The 19,342-nt window shown below is 46.1% G+C and overlaps 1 protein-coding gene across 1 annotated transcript; it reads left to right on the top strand.

Moving 5' to 3' along the window:
- The first annotated feature begins 9,324 nt into the window (after positions 1 to 9,324).
- On the top strand, positions 9,325 to 16,702 carry LOC136319325 (keratin, type II cytoskeletal 74-like). The gene is given in 8 exon segments (XM_066252628.1): positions 9,325 to 9,584; positions 10,032 to 10,091; positions 10,576 to 10,684; positions 11,181 to 11,345; positions 13,807 to 13,953; positions 15,421 to 15,620; positions 16,044 to 16,075; positions 16,509 to 16,702. Coding segments are annotated over 8 exon segments (1,167 nt in total).
- Positions 16,703 to 19,342: the final 2,640 nt, after the last annotated feature.

Genomic DNA, 19,342 nt, shown 5'->3' with positions numbered 1-19,342 from the left:
TCCACCTCAGGTGCTAAAAATAGCTCGGTTGTGAGTACAGCCCCAGACAAGGGATGCTGGGTAGATCCCAGTTCGAGTGCATGCAGGAGTTTATCTCTTTATCTCCCCTCCACTCACTTGGAAAAAAAGAAGAAAAAGAAAAAAAAGAATGAGAGTGGCATTCAAGGTGCTCATGAGCCCTTCTTCTCCCACATCATTTCCTGTCCTTATTCTCCCATCTTTCTCCAAGCAGGCCAGGACTTTTCACACCCATAGGCCTTTGCAAATATGATTTTTCAATCTCAGGAACAATGCCCCATTTATTGAAAGCCTTCTCATCCTTTGTGGCCTGGCTGAAACACTACCTTCTATGTTCATGTATTTTCTTGTCCCTCCGGGTGGGCTCTAGTGAGTCCTCAAGCATCAAATGAAAAGAAACAGAGCTGTTGGCCCAACAATCCTTCCCTGTCCCTTCACTTTACAGGGGAGCAAATGGAGGCCTGGATGTCTAAGTGCTCTACCGAAGTTCAAAGCCCCGCGCGCACACAGCACCATTCTCAGCTGTATTACAGTGGTTGCTTTGTTTTCCTGATTTTATGTTAGCTGCACACATGTTTGTCCCCTCCCCGACTTCTCCCTAAGCCTCTTGTTCTGGGGTCCTCAAGTCTGGTGCACAGTCAAAACTCAATATACGCTTGCTACAGGAATATGTGGCTTAGTTAGCTTACCTTCACAGGGGAGAGAGAGCTCAAGGTGCACACATGTTTTGATGGCTTGGCATGCAAATGATAATAATACACATTTGGGTTTAAAAAATGTGTGTTTCTATACATCCACATGTATGCAGTTTAGGTAATTTGTCAATCAAACTGGGACACTTTCGTTCTGGACACATGCTAAGCTGGATCCTCAGACAACAGGCCTAAACCAGTACCATCTCAGGCCAGAGGGCCCCCTGGGTCCAGCATACTGACTAAGCCAGCACACACCTGGTTTCAAATCCAGGATCTTCTAATGCCTAGATGTGACCTAGTGCAGCATTCTGTCCTTGTAAAATACAATTGATACAAGCTGGTCTTTATCGAGTGCATCCTATATGCTAGCTTTTCCTATATCGTCCTCAACACTAATCTTCTAAGCACTTTCAGTCTGGCAACTCAATTAACTCTCCCTGTAACCTGATGGGGATTATTGCTATTACAATAATGCACGTCTCACTAATGAGGATACTGAGGCTCAGAAGGCTTAAATAACCCACCCAATGTTTCATGGTTAGTAAATGGCAGAGTTGGAAACTGAACCACAGTCCATGCTTCCAGCCACTACACATCATTACCTATCAAATTTCTCACATCAGAGGAGATAAAGAATGTGAAAAGGGAAAATAGGAGAACTATAGTGCCTAGAACACAGTTTGCAGCAAATAGATGTTAGTTGTGATTAATAATTGTGATTAATGTGTATTTGTGAACCCTTTTGTGCTTGCCAGCCATGCACTGCTTCACAACCAGTCAATCCACAGCAGGACTGTGCCCAGAGACCTGGCTGAGATGGGCTAAGTGCAGGGCGGAGGGCACTGGGTCTGCTCATTGATATACATTCCCATCTAGTCACCAACTGCTTATTTCCAAGAGGTAAAATAACTCCATGGTGTCTGTATTTTGTTCATACACTGCCCTCTGCCATTAGACCCAGGTACTGCACCTTCTGTCTGTGTTGACTGCTAGGAGACTTCTCCACAATAGAGAAGGTGTGGGGTGATTTTGGACAGGCTCTGTGCCCATCACGAAGCTGCCAGCTGGAGGAGAAGCAGTTTCACTCCCTAGCATGCCCAGGCTAGTCCTAGTGTCTCTATTGCCCAGGACTGGGCTCCTATCTCCCCTCCTTCTCCTCTCTGACCCCTCCTCTCACAGGAGGCAGGTGGGGTGGTGGTGATGGTGCTACTACCATCTGAACCTCTTCACCCCTAGTCAGAAAACTTGGGGCCTTCAGACAACTCTTCCTCAATGGGTGCTTGAGGATGTTGATGTTGGTGCTGATCCAGAGGTCCTGGGAATTCGAACCCTCATCCCTCATTAATATTCCCAACCCCACCCGCACTGTGTGTAAAGCCTTGTCCTGGTTGTATTGGGGTGGGAGGGCTCTGAGATCAATCTTTCTCTCCAGACAATCCAGGCATAGAGGCACAGCCAAGGGGTTACAGAGGAAGGAAGGGATCAGAGCTGAATACTGACAACCTGGGAAGGCTTCTTGGAGGAGGTAAAAGGGGCATGAAGTCACGCTGCACAAGGAGACACACTTTGTACTCAGTCAGTTGGGAATCTGAATCCCACTGTTGGCTTGTTTCTTTTGCCACTTATAACCATGACTTGGGCACTCAGTCTCCTTGTTTCCATGTTTCCTTATTTGTAAAGTGTGTATGGGGGGGGGGTGATATTTTCCTCACAGGATTGGTGTGAAGTTAAAATATACCAAGCAAACTCTCAACAAGTGATCTCTCCACGTCTATACTTGAGACTCAGCTGACAAGCTAGCTTCCCACCCGATTCCAATCCCAGGCCAGAGGCTCTCCCCCCATTGAATTCTCCTTGGCCCTCCCAGCCTACACCCATTTTCAGAAGTTTCTCTCCCATGTCTGCTGGTCCCTCACAGACCTTCTCCTTTGGCTCTCTGCTGTGACATGCAGCTCCTGCCCTTGCTGCACGCTGCTCCGCGATTCCTTCCCTGTGTTCACTGGTGTGCCCCAGGCCCCTGTGCCCACTGGCTTCCACCGACACGCCGCTTGCATCCTGGTGCTCATCATTCTCCCCCGCTCTCGGGTCTGCAGGCTCATTTTACAACCAGAATTCTGAACTGAGAGCCACATGTCACGTCTCATAGCATGGCAGCCAAGTCCCACTTGCCTCAGTGGGGGCCCATGACACTGGAGATGGGGACTTGGTCTGAAGGCATTCTTCTCTACGGGAAAGGTAGACAGAACTTTTCAAAGGGGTTGACTATGGTCTCAGCTCTGGATGGAAGTGCTCACACTTTGATCCCAGCCTCAGGTGCCAGCATCGAGTGTCGCTTAAGCCCCACTGGCCTGAGCCTCTTCATCCAAGCATAGCAGGCTTACATCCTGGAGGGTGGTACTTAGGACCCCTCAGCACAGCAGTAGGGGGTTCCTTGCAGTCAGTAGGCGGCTCATTCCTTCCACACAGGCTGTAGTGGAACTGGAAAGTCCTCGCTCTAAGCCCCTGCCTCCAGCCTGCTGGACTCATCCTCCACCGGCTCTGTTCTTAGCTACTCCCCTTGGAACAAATCCATCCCTCCTCACTGATCCAGTCTTTTCTAGCTCCCTTTTCCTAAAATATTCACCTATTTTTTATATTTCTCTCTTGACATCCTCCTACTTTAAAGTTTTCCTCACAGTTTTTACCTTGCCTGTGGTCACTCAGGCCCTTCCGTGCTTCTGCCCAGCCTGAGTGTTTAAGTCTCCCTCCTAATCCTGTCACCAGGGTCTAGCAGGCTCCGTTTTCATGTGGGCACAAGAAGGAGGGGTGGCCGGTCCCCCAGAGCTGAGGCAGGAGTTCCCGCGCCCCAGGCCCAGGGGACAGGGTTGGGCGGGAATGACCTCCCCCTCCTGTTTGGACAGGGCCCTGCACGGTGCTCTGATGGGAGATAGAGAGCATGTCATTAGTGATGACTGACTTAATTGCCATCCTTCGTGCAGCCCGCTTATTTCCCTTGGAAATGGCTAAAGGAAGAGGTGAATCAAGCTTCAAACTTCACAGTCATGATGAAAAGATTAAGGCACTTCCCCCTGCCTCTCTGTTCTGTTTTTTTTTTTTTTTTTTTTTTTTTTTTTTTAATGGATTCATGCAACAAAGGGGGTTGGAGGGTCAGAAAATATCTTACAAATTTCTTCCAAAAATGACCTGGGCTGGAAGCGTCTGAGGTAAAGAGTTGGATGAAATAATACAGAAATAGGAGCCTGATGGTATTTTGAAAAAAAAAAAGCAAATGGAAGCAAACATGTCCTTCCTAGAGCAAGACTGAGCTTGTCTGACACGCCTCTGTGCATTTGAGCTTAGAGGCAGGTGGTAGGGGTGGAGATTGTAAAGAGTCCAGAGAGCTTATATTTTAAAAAAGAGGGAAAAAGACTGCTTGATTGACACTAAAGGAATAGGGACCTGTCAAATCATAAAGCCTGAGAAGCCAATGTGGGCGGCATGGGGAGAGAAGAGAGCATGGAGGAGCTTAGTGAGCACAGGCCAAGATATGCTGGAGGCAACAGGACACTCAGCAAAGAATCTGCAAGTCCTTAAGCCAGAGGGAATCAGGGCAGGGCAGTAAACAGTGGACAGAGCAGAGAACTGGGGACTACCGCTTTCCCCAGAGAGGAAAGGACCCAGGGGACCAAAGGACGGAGCTCAGCCAGCCCTGGAGGAGTAGGGAGGAGCTCAGTGGGGAAGCCAGGGGACTCTATGATCCTCCTCTAGAAAGCAGCAGAATTCTGGCCAAAAGCTCAGCTCACCTGTATAATCTGAGCCTGTCCTTGAGACTCAGGCCGGCCGCCCAGGGCTGCTGCGGGCTGTGCCCAACATTAGGCCGGGTGAAAAGTGAGTGGAGCCAGAAATTCAGCTTTGCACTCAGGCTAAGGCTGCCTCTTTCTAACCAGCACAGAAGCACCCTGAGGGCCCTGCAGCCTGCTGGTTAAACTGCTGTGACGCTTCTCTCTTGAGGCAGGAAGAATGTGGACATGCCCCTTCCTGAGACAGAGGAAGGAGTTGTTAATGCTGACGAGAGGACTGGGAAGCCCTTAGACTCAGAAAGGGTGTTTGCAGGAAGATGCCAAGGAGTGCCGCTAGAAAGTTTTATGACTAGCTGTGCTGAGGAAACCACCACCAGGTGTCAGGTCACTGAACATCTTCTCATAAGTGTTCACAAATAGAGGCTTACTGTGCAACGTCTTCCACACTAACGTGGCACCAGGGGGGATGTGGAGCATGCTGACTGCCTGTCTAGGATTTCACTCAGCACAGCATCTACATGAAAGTGAAACTGAATTTAAATTATTGTGATCCAGCTACCTGTTTTCTTAATAATCTGGAGAATTCTTGTTAATGTGTGTAGGGGCAGGGCTGAGGGAAGAGGGACTAGTAGCGATGAAGAGTGACCAGTGAATTGCTCGACTAAGTTTTACACACTTGGAAAGATGTCATTTCAATGACCCCTACAAAATACTGGGGAGTCTGGTACTCTGTTCCTCTGTGATATAATGTGTGATGTTAGGGCAGCTGGCTGTCCAGGTTTTCCAGAACAGCCCAGGTTGTAGCACTGGACAAACCGTCATCCTGGGAAACTGGACAGTCTGTCAGTCTAGGGCTCCAGACCGGAAACGGACTCTGGCCTACCGCGCGGGTGCAAACCCCACTTACCATGGGACTCAATATTCCAAGACCCAGACAATTTCTTGTCTGGAAGGTGAACAGCGCTGAGAGGGGAGGGGTTGGAATGAGAGAAAGGCAGATGAATCTATTGCCTGAGCTACCTACCTTCGGATGAGGATAAAAAAACAGGCTTCTTTCAGACTGGTTCAGACAGGCAGAAAGCATTAGCCTTCCGCACTGAGCTCATTTCCAGGGAACTCAGTTTCAAGTCCTTTCCAATTCTAAAGTACTGTGGTTTGTCCTCAAATCTTGTCACCCCAAAGTTAGTTCAAAAGTCCTTCAAGTTTCTTCCTCTTCTCATTGATGACCTTGATCTACAGAATGCTGATACCCTTGACTAGGCCCAAGAATAGTAAAAAACAAACAAACAATGGACTAGAGAAAAATGACCTTCACGATCCATTCTCCAACCAAGCAGACATGACTTTGGACATGTCCTCTTGGGATTATTTACACACTGCTTTCTATTTATCTCCAATGTAGTGTGTTCGAGGAGCAGGACTTTTACCTTCCAAGAATATCCTCAACCACAGTGGTAGAAGATTATGGTGCAAATGGACTCAGATCCTTCAGGGCTCCTGGGGTCCTGTCTCTCGCACAGGTCTCCTCTTGTAACATGGAGCCTGTACTTTAACCTAAAGCACTGCACTAGCTCAGTGATATTTCTTCCCTTCACAACCCTCATATGATTCCACACTGTCTGCAAGAAGAAGGGCACTGGCTTAGCCACCATCTTTCTCCCACTAGCCTCCGCTCCCCAAGTCAAACCTTCCCCTACAGTCCCGCTGGGCTGCTCACTGCCTCTCAGATGCACAGTGCACCTGTTCAGTTTGGCCCACCATCCAGTTCTCAACCCCCACTTTACAGAGCCTTGGAACCTTGGGCCTTGGAACACTGATTAGTCCAGTGAACTCAAAGACTGGGGTATGAAGTGTACTCACTAAAAGGTAGCCAGCAAGATGAAGATGGGGACTGTCAGAGATCCTACTGTGTAGGCCAAAGAAAATTCTGTGCAATTGCATTCCCTAGGAACCAGCTGGGAGGGGCAGGCACTTGTGTGTGGCCATCACAACAGCACTGTTGTCTGGAAATCCCATTCTATCTCCTCTTCTTCCTTCTGCATCACAACTGTCACCTGCACCATCATCATCACCATCTCTAGACCTGGGCACGGAGAGGCACTCATTGAGTGTGTGTGGGACACACACAGAAGGGTGCCAGGACCCCATCCCTAGTCTGTGCTCTCCCTAGCCCATCACTTTGGAATATGCATAGGCTCAGTTCATTCTGTAGTATTTCCTTGTTTTTTATTTATCACAAGTCTTCTCCAGCCTTGACAATCTCACTTTGTACCTTTTCTACATTGTAAATGTTCCGTTGTTAAGGCCCCTACTAAGAGGTTCAACTCCCTTAGCAGATAGGGCTCAGGTTGAGCCACACAGCAGAGGTGCAAATGTGGCCCAGGAGACCCAACAAATGGTCAATTCTTGAGAATGTTCCATGTACACTAGAGAAAAATGTATACTCTGTCGCTTTGGGATGAAATGCCCTGTAGATGTCTATCATATCCAGGTGCTCTAGTGTTTCATTTAAGGCCAATATATCTTTATTGATTCTCTGCTTGATGAACGATCTAGAGCTGTCAGCAGTGTATTTAGGTTTCCAAGTATGATTGTATTTTTGTCAGTTTTTGTTTTTAGGTCAATAAGTCGCTGTCTTATATATTTTGGTGCTCCTTGGTTTGGTGCATATACATTAAGAATTGTTATGTCTTCTTGATTCAGTGTCCCCTTAATCATTATGAAATGACCATTTTTGTCTCTGAGTACTTTTGCTGTCTTGTAGGGAGCATTATTAGATATGATTATTGCTACACCTGCTTTTTTTTTTTTTTGGATGTTATTTGCTTGGAGTATTGTTTTCCAGCCTTTCACTTTGAATTTGTTTTTATCCTTGTTGCTTAGATGTGTTTCTTGTAGGCAGCATACAGTTGGATTTTCTCTTTTAATCCATTCTGCTACTCTGTGTCTTTTTATTGGTGAGTTTAATCCATTTACATTTAGTGTAATTATTGACACTTGTGAGTTCCCTATTGCCATTTTATAAATTGCTTTCTGTTAGTTTTGTATCTTGTTTGATTCTTCTCTTTTGTTTTTCTATCATTTGTTTTTGTTTGGTTGTATTTCATACCTCTTTCCTCTGTTGCTACCTTTTCTAAGTCATGTGCTTCTGTGGTGGTTTTTTCAAGGGTGGTTACCATTAAGTAATGAAAAGGGTACCTACCATGTTCATTGTAGTACACTATCTTATGAGTGCTTCTGCTTTCCATCATCCTTTGCTACTATTAATCTCTATCCTCTCCCCCTCTTTTTTTTTTTTTTTGTAGTCACAGTTTAAATTTGGTTTTATTGTGTTTTTGGTGGAGCTTTTACTTGTGGTTTTGTTTTGTTTTGTTCTTTGTATCTGGTTGGAAAACCCCCTTTAGTATTTCCTGGAGTGGGGGTTTTCTTATGATAAATTCCCTCATCTTTTCTATATCTATGAATGTTTTTATTTCTCCTTCATATTTGAAGGATAGTTTTGATGGGTATAGTATTCTTGGCTGAAAGTTCCTCTCTTTCAGGACTTTAAATATTGGGGTCCACTCTCTTCTAGCTTGTATAGTTTCTGCTGAGAAATCCGATGATAATCTAATAGGCCTTCCTTTATATGTTGTATTCTTCTTTTCCCTGGCTGCCTTGAGAATTTTTTCTTTGTCTTTGGTTTGTGCCAGTTTCATTATGATGTATTCTCGTCTATTATTTGTTTGAATATGTTCTCCATTCCATTTTCTCTCTCTTCTGATAAACCTATTATTCTTATGTTAGTCTTTTTAATGGAGTCAGACAGTTCCTGTAGGGCTTTCTCATTTTTTTTTTAATTTTTGAGTCTCTCTCTTCTTCTCTCTGTTGTGCCTCAAGTTGCCTGTCTTCTATGTCACTAATTCTACCTTCTATCTGGCCTGTTCTATTAGCTAAGCTTGTTACCTCATTTTTCAGTTCATGAATTGAGTTTTTCATCTCTGTTTGATTTGTTTTTATAGTTTCAGTATCCTTGGTAATATATTCTTTATGTTCATTGAGTTGTTTTTTGAGCTCCTTAAATTGCCTTTCTGTGTTTTCTTGTATATCTCTGAGTATTTTTAGGATTTCTATTTTAAATTATCTGTCATTTAGCTCCAAGGTTTCCAATATATTAAATTTTTTCTCCATAGATTTTTCCACATCTATCTGTGCTACATCTCTCTCTTTTGTATCCATAATATTCAATTTCCTTTTCCATAATGGCATCTGAGGGTGGTTTCATTGATAGCACTTCGTTTTCAGTGTATGGGACTTCCAGACACTCCAAGGATAGATTTTTCTGTCTCTGATTGAAGAATTTGTTGAAATTTGGGGGAGATTTATCAGTAGCACTCCTCACGGCGCCATTTCTCTGATGTCACTCTCTAATTTCAATTTTTCAAAAAAACTCAGTCCCAGGGGTCAGCAAGCATGAAAAAACTTACTACTCAAAGGGCTAAGAAAGAAGTGATGGGTTTCTGGAGGACAGGTCTTCTGGTTCAGTGGCCAGTTTGGGGGTCAATGAAGCTCCAGCTGTTTAAAGAAGACAAGAGTTAATAGAAGCAGCACTGTTTAAAGGGAAGGGCTCATGGTAAAGAAGAAACATGTACAGACACAAGGAAGAGCATCTCTTGGGTGCTGGGTCAGGAGACAGAAGAAAGCTGTGGGCTCTCCTTTTCCAGTGATTGATTTTGTCCAGGAAGCTGTGGAATGAGCATGTGCAAAGGGTCTAGTTTATATGGAATTCCATGAAGAGAGTTAGGACTTGAGTCAAGTAACTTTAGGAAAAATATATATAACCTGGGGAGTCAATGGTGTATGTCCACGGGACATGGCACCATCCACCATGGCTCCAGGTGCGGTTCCTGGAGCAGAAGAACCAGATGCTGGAGACCAAGTGGGAGCTGCTGCAGCAGCTGGACCTGAACAACTGCAGGAACCACCTGGAGCCCATGTACGAGGGCTACATCAGCACCCTGCGGAAGCAGCTGGAGATGCTGTGGGGGGACAGGGTGCGGCTGGACTCAGAGCTGCAGAATGTATGGGAAGTGGTGGAGGACTACAAGAAGAGGTGGGAATGGGCCACCAAAGGTCAGGGTAGTGTTCACAGAGGCTCCTGAGGGTATCCAATTTTTGAGCCACTTTAGAAGGGGAGGAAGCAAGTCCTTGGGTCAGGGGCTCACACCCCTTCTCTGGCTGTGGAGGAAAGACCTACCTTGTTTCAAAATTTCCTATCTGGTTGAAAGGAAGAAGTTCCTAAGATTATTATCCACTGACTGGTTCAGTGGCCAGTTTGGGGAGCCTAATAGACACCTGAATATTTTCCTAGGATCCAGCAAGTAGGATGAAAATGAGCTAACTCCAGGACACAGCACGGCCACCACCAGCCTCTGCAGGACTCACCTCTAGGAGGTCTTGAGGAAACTATATCTAGAGCAGTGTGGCCTGACCAGAGGGAAGTCAAGGTTGCTTGGCCGTTGTGACCAAGGCCTCTGCTGTCTTCTTTCCTGGCTCGCAGGTATGAGGTGGAGATTAACCAATGCATAGCAGCTGAGAACGAGTTTGTGGTGCTCAAAAGGTGAGAGAGAAGAGCCTATGGATTCTGGTCTCTCTTTCACCTCCATCCTGGCTAACTTTGCTCGGCACTTCCACCCAGGCTTTCTGAAGGGGTCTGGTGCCCGAATGGGGATGGAATTATGACTCCATCAGGTCTTCAGCAAGTTGAAGAGGCAGGATATACACCTATCTGATATAGAAGACAGGAGAGAATTCTGGTCTAGGAATTGGGAAACTCTGGTTCAGCTCAGCCTTCTTGTGTGATTTGAGGAAACTCAGTCCATTTATCTGGGCTTTGTTTTCTCCAGGTGTAACAGAGAAAGAACAGACCTCATTCTCCTTTCCCTCTTCCTAAAGATTCAGTGAGTCTGAGAGAAAAGAAACATTGAATGATTTTACTCATCAACATGCTTCCCTTTCTGGGCAAAACATAGGAAATCAGATGTTTTGGGGGCAAGGACAGGACAGCTGATGGGATGCGGGTAATATTGACTGATGGCTCTGAGTGCCTCTCAGCAGGATGCAGATGTGGCCTATGCTGTCAAAGTGCAGCTCCAGGCCAAAGTAGACTCTCTGGAGGAAGATCTCAAGTTCCTCAAGTATCTGTACGACGCGGTGAGGGCATTCCTCCCCCTCCCCATCCTGCCTCTTACCAGCTGAGAACTTCACCTGGCTCTTTTAGGGAGATGCCAATAGGATGGATTTAAAATAAGCATAAAGCCTGTTTTGATGGGAAAGTGCAAAACCCTGCACTGGGAGGCCATGACAGGGTAAGGCCCTGGTCCCCAAAGACCATATACATAGACAACAACCTTGTCTGAGCCATGACAGTGACCTTACTCACAGGCAGGAGAAAATGACCCCATGAAGTTCTACTAAAACACAAATTCTTGATTCTGTAAATTGTGGGAAATGCCTTCCACCGCCTGTTGCCCATACAGGTTGTGTCCTGCTAATGTAAGGCTCCTCCCTCGGCTCCCACAGACAGATCTCCAGCAGGCACTCCTTGCCTCCATGTTAGCCCATTCTGCCAGGGAATGCAGGCCCAGAAGACTGATGGGCACAGGAGGGAAGCCTGGGACCCTGACTCTGTCTTCACTTCTCAACTCAGGAGATGGCTCAGATCCAGACTCATGCCAGTGAGACCTCTGTCATCCTGTCCATGGACAACAACCAGAACCTGGACCTGGACAGCATCCTTGCTGAGGTTCCCCTCCAGTATGAAAAGATCATCCTGAAGAGCAAGGCAGAGGCTGAGGTCTTACACCAGAGCAAGGTGGGCATGTGAGGTGGGGATCTTCCTCCTCCACCAGCCCCTCCTTTCTTGGGAAGAGGACATCTCCACCAGTCAGTAATGTGAGAGATACCTTTGTAGATGTGCTTAATGAAAAAGCAGTTATATTAATGGTGTAACAACATTCTACCCAAAAACAATCTTTGGCAGAGACCATTATCACGGATAAATCATAAAACTGGTATGAATGGGCATATCCAACAGAGAAGGACAGGGAATCTCTGGTGGAGGTGTTCTTGTTATAAAACCAAGTATTTCCAGGGTCTGGAGCATGCTGCCATTGAGCAGGAGGAGGCAACAGCTGTAAAGGACAGTGGCCTGCGCTAGTAGCTAGAGGTGAGGAAGAGGATGCCAGGAGCTCTTTCTTTTCTCTCTTTTTTTTTTTAAATCACAAATAGGATTTTTTATTTGTCACCATTAAAAGTGTTCATTTTAAATGGAATCTTGGATTATGGGCTCAATTTATCAGGCAGTTCACCTTTACCACCTGTCTCATCCTGAGTAGCTCTCCCAGAACTGCTGCCTTCACTGTGAAGCACCGTGAGTTTTCCCAGTTCAGACCTGGGCTTCTTCAGCATTTTGACTTTTCTAACAAAGACATCATGGAACAGATAAATAGATTGGCAAGCCTTTCCTATGTCTTTTCCAATGCTCTCTGGAATCGACTTATTGACCACTTCTTTCCACTCCTCCGTCTGCACGTCTCGGGTCATGAGTTCCATCGTCTTCTCCAGGACTTGGCGGACCTGGAGACACTGAGCATCAGAGGTCTTCCCAATCTGACTGTGGTGTTTCTAGTAGAAGCAACAAGAGTAGATGAAGCAAATGCCCATGGGCAGTATTGACATCAACATGAGCTTCAGTCATGTTCTGCCATTTTTGACCATGGAGTATGTTTTGTTACAGAAATTAGCCAGGTAGTTTTTACCCTGAATATCCTCAGTAATTAGCTTACATTTTCTAAATGCAACTTCATCGTTCTGCGGATCAGCTAGGGGTACTTCAAAAGCATGTCCTTAAGACCATCAGATGTGGTTTTGGTTTCTTGAGTCTTTGTGACTAGTATTGTTCTAACATGTCATAATGGACACAGCCTTTACATCACACCAATCTTTCTTACAAAATGGAGCAGTTTTTGGGGGGGGGGGTTAAGTGAGGCAAAGTGAGAGAGTCATAAGAACATAAAACTGCTCCTGTATGTGCCCTGACTGAGGAATCGAACTGGCAACCTCCACACTCCAGGATGATGTTCAAACCAACCAAGGTGTCCAGCCAGGGCTAAACTTTTTTTTTTTTTTTTTTTTTGAGACACAAGGAGAGGAAGAGAGAGAGGAGAAGGGGAAGGGAAGCATTTGTTGTTCCACTCAGTCATGCACATTTTTTTTCTTTTTTTTGGCTGCTTCCCATGTGTGCCCTGAGCAGGGATTGAACCCACAACCTTGTTGTTTTGGGATGATGCTCTTAACCAACTGAGCTAACCAGCCAGAGCTGGATCAAACTTTCTTCTTGGCTCCCTTTTTGCCGCCTTTCATAAGGTGCTTGCTCTTGTGGACTGCCATGGTGCTGCTCAGAGAGCCGAAAGGCCAGGAGATGTTTTCTGATCAGTGTGGGAGGATTTCCAAGAGGAGAAAGTAGGGTTGTAGGAGCCTTCTGGGTAAGAGGTGTTATGCTTTGGAATAAAACCTATTCAGTTCTTATTCTGAATAGATATAAAGGTCTATCACTGAGAAGACCTTTACCTGGGGCTCTCCAGGACTCCAGTCCTGCCAATTCTAATACGCCATTTCCTGTTTGTTAAAGCCGAAGACAGCAAGGATACAGGTTCTTGTCTCCATCTATGACCATGTCAGCCTCTGTTCTCTGAAGCACTGGTCAAGCAGAAAGGGAAAGATTTGAGCTACAAGTCCTGAGCCAAAAATCCTACTCCCCCAAGGTTATGTGCTGCCCTCGGCTTCCTTGGCCCTCTGTCTGTCCATATAATAGGGCTGCAAGACAATGTACATTTTGTGGGGGCAGGGACCTCCCTTATCCTGTTCACAGCTGTAACCCAGTACCTGAACAGAACCTGGCCTTTAAAAGATGCCTCTACAAAGAAGTACTAAGTGAGTGGAAAGGGTCAGAGCTCTTCTTATCTTTTGGAAGTGCTTAGTAAATGCCAACTGCCGCTTTCCTTTATCTAGCCCAGGAAAGACTACCGGCAGGTGATGAGAAAGGAGTGAGAGGCCCAGAAAACAGGTTCTGCTTAAAGAAGCAGGTGAACTTCTTGGTCAGAACCACCATCCAACAGCTAGAAGGATACCAGGTCCTGGCCTCATCACTTTCTGCTCCGGAGCCTCCTTCCCTGGCTCTTTTCGGAGGTGTTTGCTCAGAACGTTCCCCCTATCTTGAATGTGAGGTGGCGCAGTCCTGTCTCATCACCAACTTCCTATCTCTGAGAAACCAGATCCAGGAGCTGCAGCTGGCTGCCGGCTGGCACAGTGACGACCTTAAGAAGACCAAGAACAAGATGCCAGAGCTGCACTGGCTCCTCCAGAGGATCCGGTGTGAGACTACCAATGTGAGGAAGCAGAGGAGCAGCAACTCTACAGAGAACACCAGGGCCCATTTTGCCCTCTGTGATGGAGAAATTAAAACCTACCCTTTAGTAGAAGAAAATAGTCCTCTCTTGGGCTTGGGAGCACCTTGGCCATCCACAGTCCATATGTCCCCCTTGCTCAGTCCCCCTGTGGTCAGAGCAGGCACCCTTTTCACAATTGGGAGGGACCTCAAACTTATTTCTTCTGACGCCACAGTTTAGTTAAGGAAAGTGGGCTGGAGAGGGGAAGTAACCGGCCCGGGGTCCCCAGCTGGCTGTTAACAGAGCCAGGATTAGAAGCCAGGTTGCCTCTTTCTTGCTCCCTCTTTCTCAGATGTTTTCTGTGTGCAATGAAGCTGCCCATGTTCCCTTCAGGTACGACCCTCTGAGGGCAGGCCCTACGCCTCCTCTTCCTACTGAACACTCAATACATGTGGTGTGTGTGGCATGTGCGTCGACGTTCCCTCTGGGTGGCAATGGTCTCGGTGACCGAGAGCAAATGACAGAAGATGAAGCCTCCGGGTGCCCTGCCTTATGCTGCAGCCCCATGTCGGTTGCACCTGAGGGATCCTGTCTTATCTGGAAGCAGCAAACCTTAAACCCTGTGTCAGTGGGGAAATCATTTTAAAGGGTGGAGAATCTTTCCTGTATTCTCCCCAAAGAACCAGCTCAGCGCTTCTGGTGGCAGTATTAACAAACTGAAGAGTCAGAGTCGACTTTCCTCCCTGCACTTCACAACCTCCAGGCTGAGCAATGTTGAAAACACCGGGACAGCTTCCTGACTCTGCATAAGACTGCTTCACAGGCGCCATGAGGACTGTGTCTCCTTTGGTAGTGTGTGTCCTCACAGGGCTGTGAGGTGTTTGTCAGAGCCCGGTTTCTGTGGCCATGGGTCTAAGTTCTGGCCCTTAACCTCCTGCTCTAAGGAGAGACTCCCTGACCCATTCATACTAGACTTGGGGAGCATCTAGACAGACCATCCTCACCGAGTGCTGGAATAGTCCAGAAGCACTCACTCTTGGTGCTAACGGGTAGGTAGGGTTCTTGCTGGGAGACATCCTACAGGCAGAAATCCTATTATAAGGGTACTTGTCATGCTACCTGATCCTCAGAGGCATCCTGGCTGGGGTCTCTGCATGATTCTGCTGGACCTGACGTACTCGTAGCCTACAGCTGTTGGTGGCCTCCAACCCCAGGCACTAGACAACTTTTCAAACATTGAAGTGTCTGCTAGCATTCCAGAAATGCAACTGCTCTGACGGTTTTTCATGACAACATTAGATATCCACCTGCAATAGAAGATAGAGGAGGCCAGGTTTCTGGCGTTGGCTCTGTAGCTATTATCCGTTGCCACCTTGGGCCTCATCTGTAAAGTGAAGGGGTTAGGTCACCTAACCTGTAAGATCTAAAAATTATTTTGTGTTCTGATGATCTCCCTGTTCTTTGTCATTCAGTGCATCAATCTGGAGATGGCCAGTGCATCAATCTGATGCTGAGCAGCGGGGCGACTGTGCCCTGAAGGACGCCCGGGCCAAGCTGGACGAGCTGGAGGCTGCCCTGCACCAGGCAAAGGAGGAGCTGGCCCGGATGCTGCGCGAGTACCAGGAACTGATGAGCCTGAAGCTGGCCCTGGACGTGGAGATCGCCACCTACCGCAAGCTGCTGGAGGGCGAGGAGTGCCGGTGAGGGGGTGAGGGAGTGATGGGGATGTCATGGTGCCAAGGGAGAAGGGGCTGTGAGTGGCTCCCCACTGGGATGAAGTGCCATTTGGGATCTTCCTGCAAGGAAGGGTCAGGTGTAAGGCATGGAGCACAGGTGGTTGGTGGTGCTGTGGAAAGAGCCAGTGGGATAAGTCAGACCTGGGTTTAATTACTAGCTTTGCCACATACTAGCTGTTTGGTTCTGGTCAATCATTTAACGTCCCTGTGTCTCTGTTTTATCATCTATAAAATAAGGATTATGAGCTCCATTTTATGGGTTGTTATGAGAACAAATTGAGATAATATGCATATAAAAGTAGGAGTCCATCAAGGCTTAGCTGAATCTAGGCACATCCCTGGGGTTATCTCTTTCTCTAACACTCATCCTTCAGGATGTCAGGTGAGAATGGGTGAGAATCCATCCTCTGTGAGCACCTGTAAGTATCCCTGAAAGATGGGCTGGGTAGGGATTCTGCTGGATGAGAAAGCTGGGGAGCTCAGGATAAGAAGAAGTCACCCCCAAGCTGGGAGTTTCTGCCACTGTCTTGTGAGAGTTCTCTGGCTTCAAAGGAAACCTAGTCCTCTTTTGTTCTATGGAACCAGTGACTGAAGTCATGCCCACCCATGTCATTTCTAGCTCTCCCTGGGGCACTGTCATTGAGAGAAAGGATTGAGAAAACGGCCTTGGAAACCGATGGTCCTAGAATATCCAGGAGATTCTCACCTCACACAAAGCTGGAATCACAATAAATTCTCATTTATCTTTGTGGTGTTTCTTGATGCTGAGGGTTGCTGTGGGGTGAAGGGGGCTGGCTCACTTGCTGACTGACCCCGCTGCCCTCTTCCCTGCTCTTGGCTCTTCCTCCTTAGCCGTCAGCAGCAGTGTAAGCAGCTACCACCTCAGCTCCTCCTCTAGCACTGCCCTCCATGCCGGCACTGTGACAGGAAGCTCCAGCAGCACCCAGAATGAGAAGACTAGGACCAGATGGGCAAGAGGGTAAGACTCCAGGGACTCTCAAGGCAAAAGCATCCCAGTCAGTGCTCCAGCCAGGATAGCAGCCTGATATTTCATGGTGGGCGGTAGCAGAGCAACCTAATGGCGCCGCGATTGGCCCACCATGAAAGCTGGAACGCCCACTAGTGGGCGGGAGGGACCAGGTTGACCAGCACTGCAAAAGTGGGCTATTTTTATAAAAAGGTTCGCCATCAGGGGTCTAGGACCTTGTAGTGCCTAATGCTCACCTCCACTGTGATATCTGCACATGTGATTGAGATGATCTCTGTGTGTGATTGGCTCCATCACCACCAGACCTAGGGTCCCCAAGGACAAGGATTGACTTCATTCTCTGCTGGTCTTAGCAATTAGTAGATGCTTACAGAAGCTTCCCCCAACAGAGACACCAAGAAGATAAGGTCCCTAGGACCATCCTTCTTTTCCAGCACAATGTATTTAAAAATGGTTTTACTGAGGGGAGGAGGTAAAACCCATACATCTATGATCATTTGACAAGGGTGCCAAAAGCATTCAGTGGAGGAAAGAACAGTTTCTTCAACAAATGATTTTGGGACAATTGGATACCGTCATGCTGAAGTATAAAGTTGAACCCTGACTTTCAAACAAAAATTAACTCAGAATAGATCAACAACTTAAATATAAGAGCTAAAACTGTAATACACTTAGAAGAAAACATAAGGCTAAATCTTCATGATCTTAAATTTGGTAAAGGATTCTTAGATATTACACCTGTAGAGTGAGAATATATTTGAAAATTATGTCTTTGATAAGGGTCTAGAGTCCAAAATATATAGAGAACACTTACCACTCAAAAACAAAAAGACAAAAACCTAATTTAAAAAATGAGCAAAGGACTTTAATGGACCTTTCTTCAAAGAAAACATACAGGAATAAAGTATGGTGGTTCCTCAAAAAATTAAGAATAGAACTACCATATGACCCAGCAATCCCTCTACTGGGTATCTACCCCCCAAACTCAAAAACGTTGTTACATAAAGACACATGCACCCCCACGTTCATCACAGCATTATTCACAGTGACCAAGACATGTTAACAACCAAAATGTCCCTCAATAGAGGACTGAATAAAGAAGATGTGGTACATATATACAATGGAATACTACTCAGCCATAAGAAATGATGACATAGTAACATTTACGACAACATAGATGGATCTTGAGAACATTATACTGAGTGAAATAAGTAAATCAGAAAAAGCTAAGAACTGTATGATTTCTCACATAGGTGGGATATAAAACTGAAACTCATGGACACAGATAAAGGTGAAGTGGTTACCAGGGGAAGGGGATATGGGGGGGAAGGGGAAAGTGGTATGAGGAAGGGTGTAAACAGGAGCAAATATAAGGTGATGGAAAATTATTTGACTTTGGGTGATGGGTACACAACATAAGCAACAGTTCAAATGCTATAGAAAAGTTTATCTGAAACCTGTGTACTCTTACTGATCAATGTCACTCTGTTAAAGTTAATTTTCTAAATAAAATCTTAAAAAAATAAAGAAAAATAAACTCCCAAGAAAGATTCTGCAGGCAAGCCAGTCCTGCCCCTTGAGACAAATGCTGAGGTTTTCATCATAATAGCCATACTTGTTTTCCATGAAAGAGGAAACAAAACAAAAAAAATGCTTTAGGAATTCCAAAATCTAGCTCTCTGGGAACAAGACAAAGAAGCACAAAATCAAGGTATTTCAGAGGAAGAAGAGTTCTTCAAGACAATATGGTAGAGGGTCCCATTCTACAGATGAGAAACCACCAGTCTACAACTGGGAGGCTGAAGGTCATGGTACTGGTGGTGGCGGAGTCATAACCAGAAGCGGAGATGACAGCTGCCTCCCAGACCAGAGTCATCTCTACCTCAGTTTCTTCAGCTGTGACGTGCAAAGTGTCACACCACCATCAATAAACTACTGGCACACAAGTGTAGTTTGAAAGACAAATGACTCCATATAGAGGAGTACTGAACACAGTGTCTCAAACAAAGCTAACGCTCCATAAATGTCAGTCTTTCTAAGCAAAAGTGCTACAGATAGACACTGTAGGCCAGGGGTCCCCAAACTATGGCCCGCAGGCCACATGTGGCCCCCTGAGGCCATTTATCCGGCCCCCGCTGCACTTCTGGAAGGGGCACCTCTTTTATTGGTGGTCAGTGACAGGAGCATAGTTCCCATTGAAATTTATGGGAGTTGATGCTTCCTGCTCCTCCCCCGTCCTCTCTTTATCTCTTCCTCTCTCTCTCTCCCCTCTCTCTCTAATAAAAATGAATAAATAAAATCTAAAAAAGTAAATAAATAAATAAAAATAACTTTTAAAAAGCCTGACCTGTGGTGGCGCAGTGGGTAAAACTTCGACCTGGAATGCTGAGGTCACCGGTTCAAAACCCTGGGCTTGCCTGGTCAAGGCACATATGGGAGTTGATGCTTCCTGCTCCTCCCCCTGTCCTCTCTTTATCTCTTCCTCTCTCTCTCTCCCCTCTCTCTCTAATAAAAATGAATAAATAAAATCTAAAAAAGTAAATAAATAGGAATACTGGTCAGCTTGTTGATTTAAATTTACTTGTTCTTTATTTTAAATATTGTATTTGTTCCCATTTTGTTTTCTTACTTTAAAATAAGATATGTGCAGTGTGCTTAAGGATTTGTTCATAGTTTTTTTATAGTCTGGCCCTCCAAT

Source organism: Saccopteryx bilineata, chromosome 1, assembly GCF_036850765.1.
Source record: "Saccopteryx bilineata isolate mSacBil1 chromosome 1, mSacBil1_pri_phased_curated, whole genome shotgun sequence".
Classification (NCBI taxonomy): domain Eukaryota; kingdom Metazoa; phylum Chordata; class Mammalia; order Chiroptera; family Emballonuridae; genus Saccopteryx; species Saccopteryx bilineata.
Note: the sequence above shows the minus strand (reverse complement) of the source record. Positions and strands in the feature narration are given on the sequence as shown.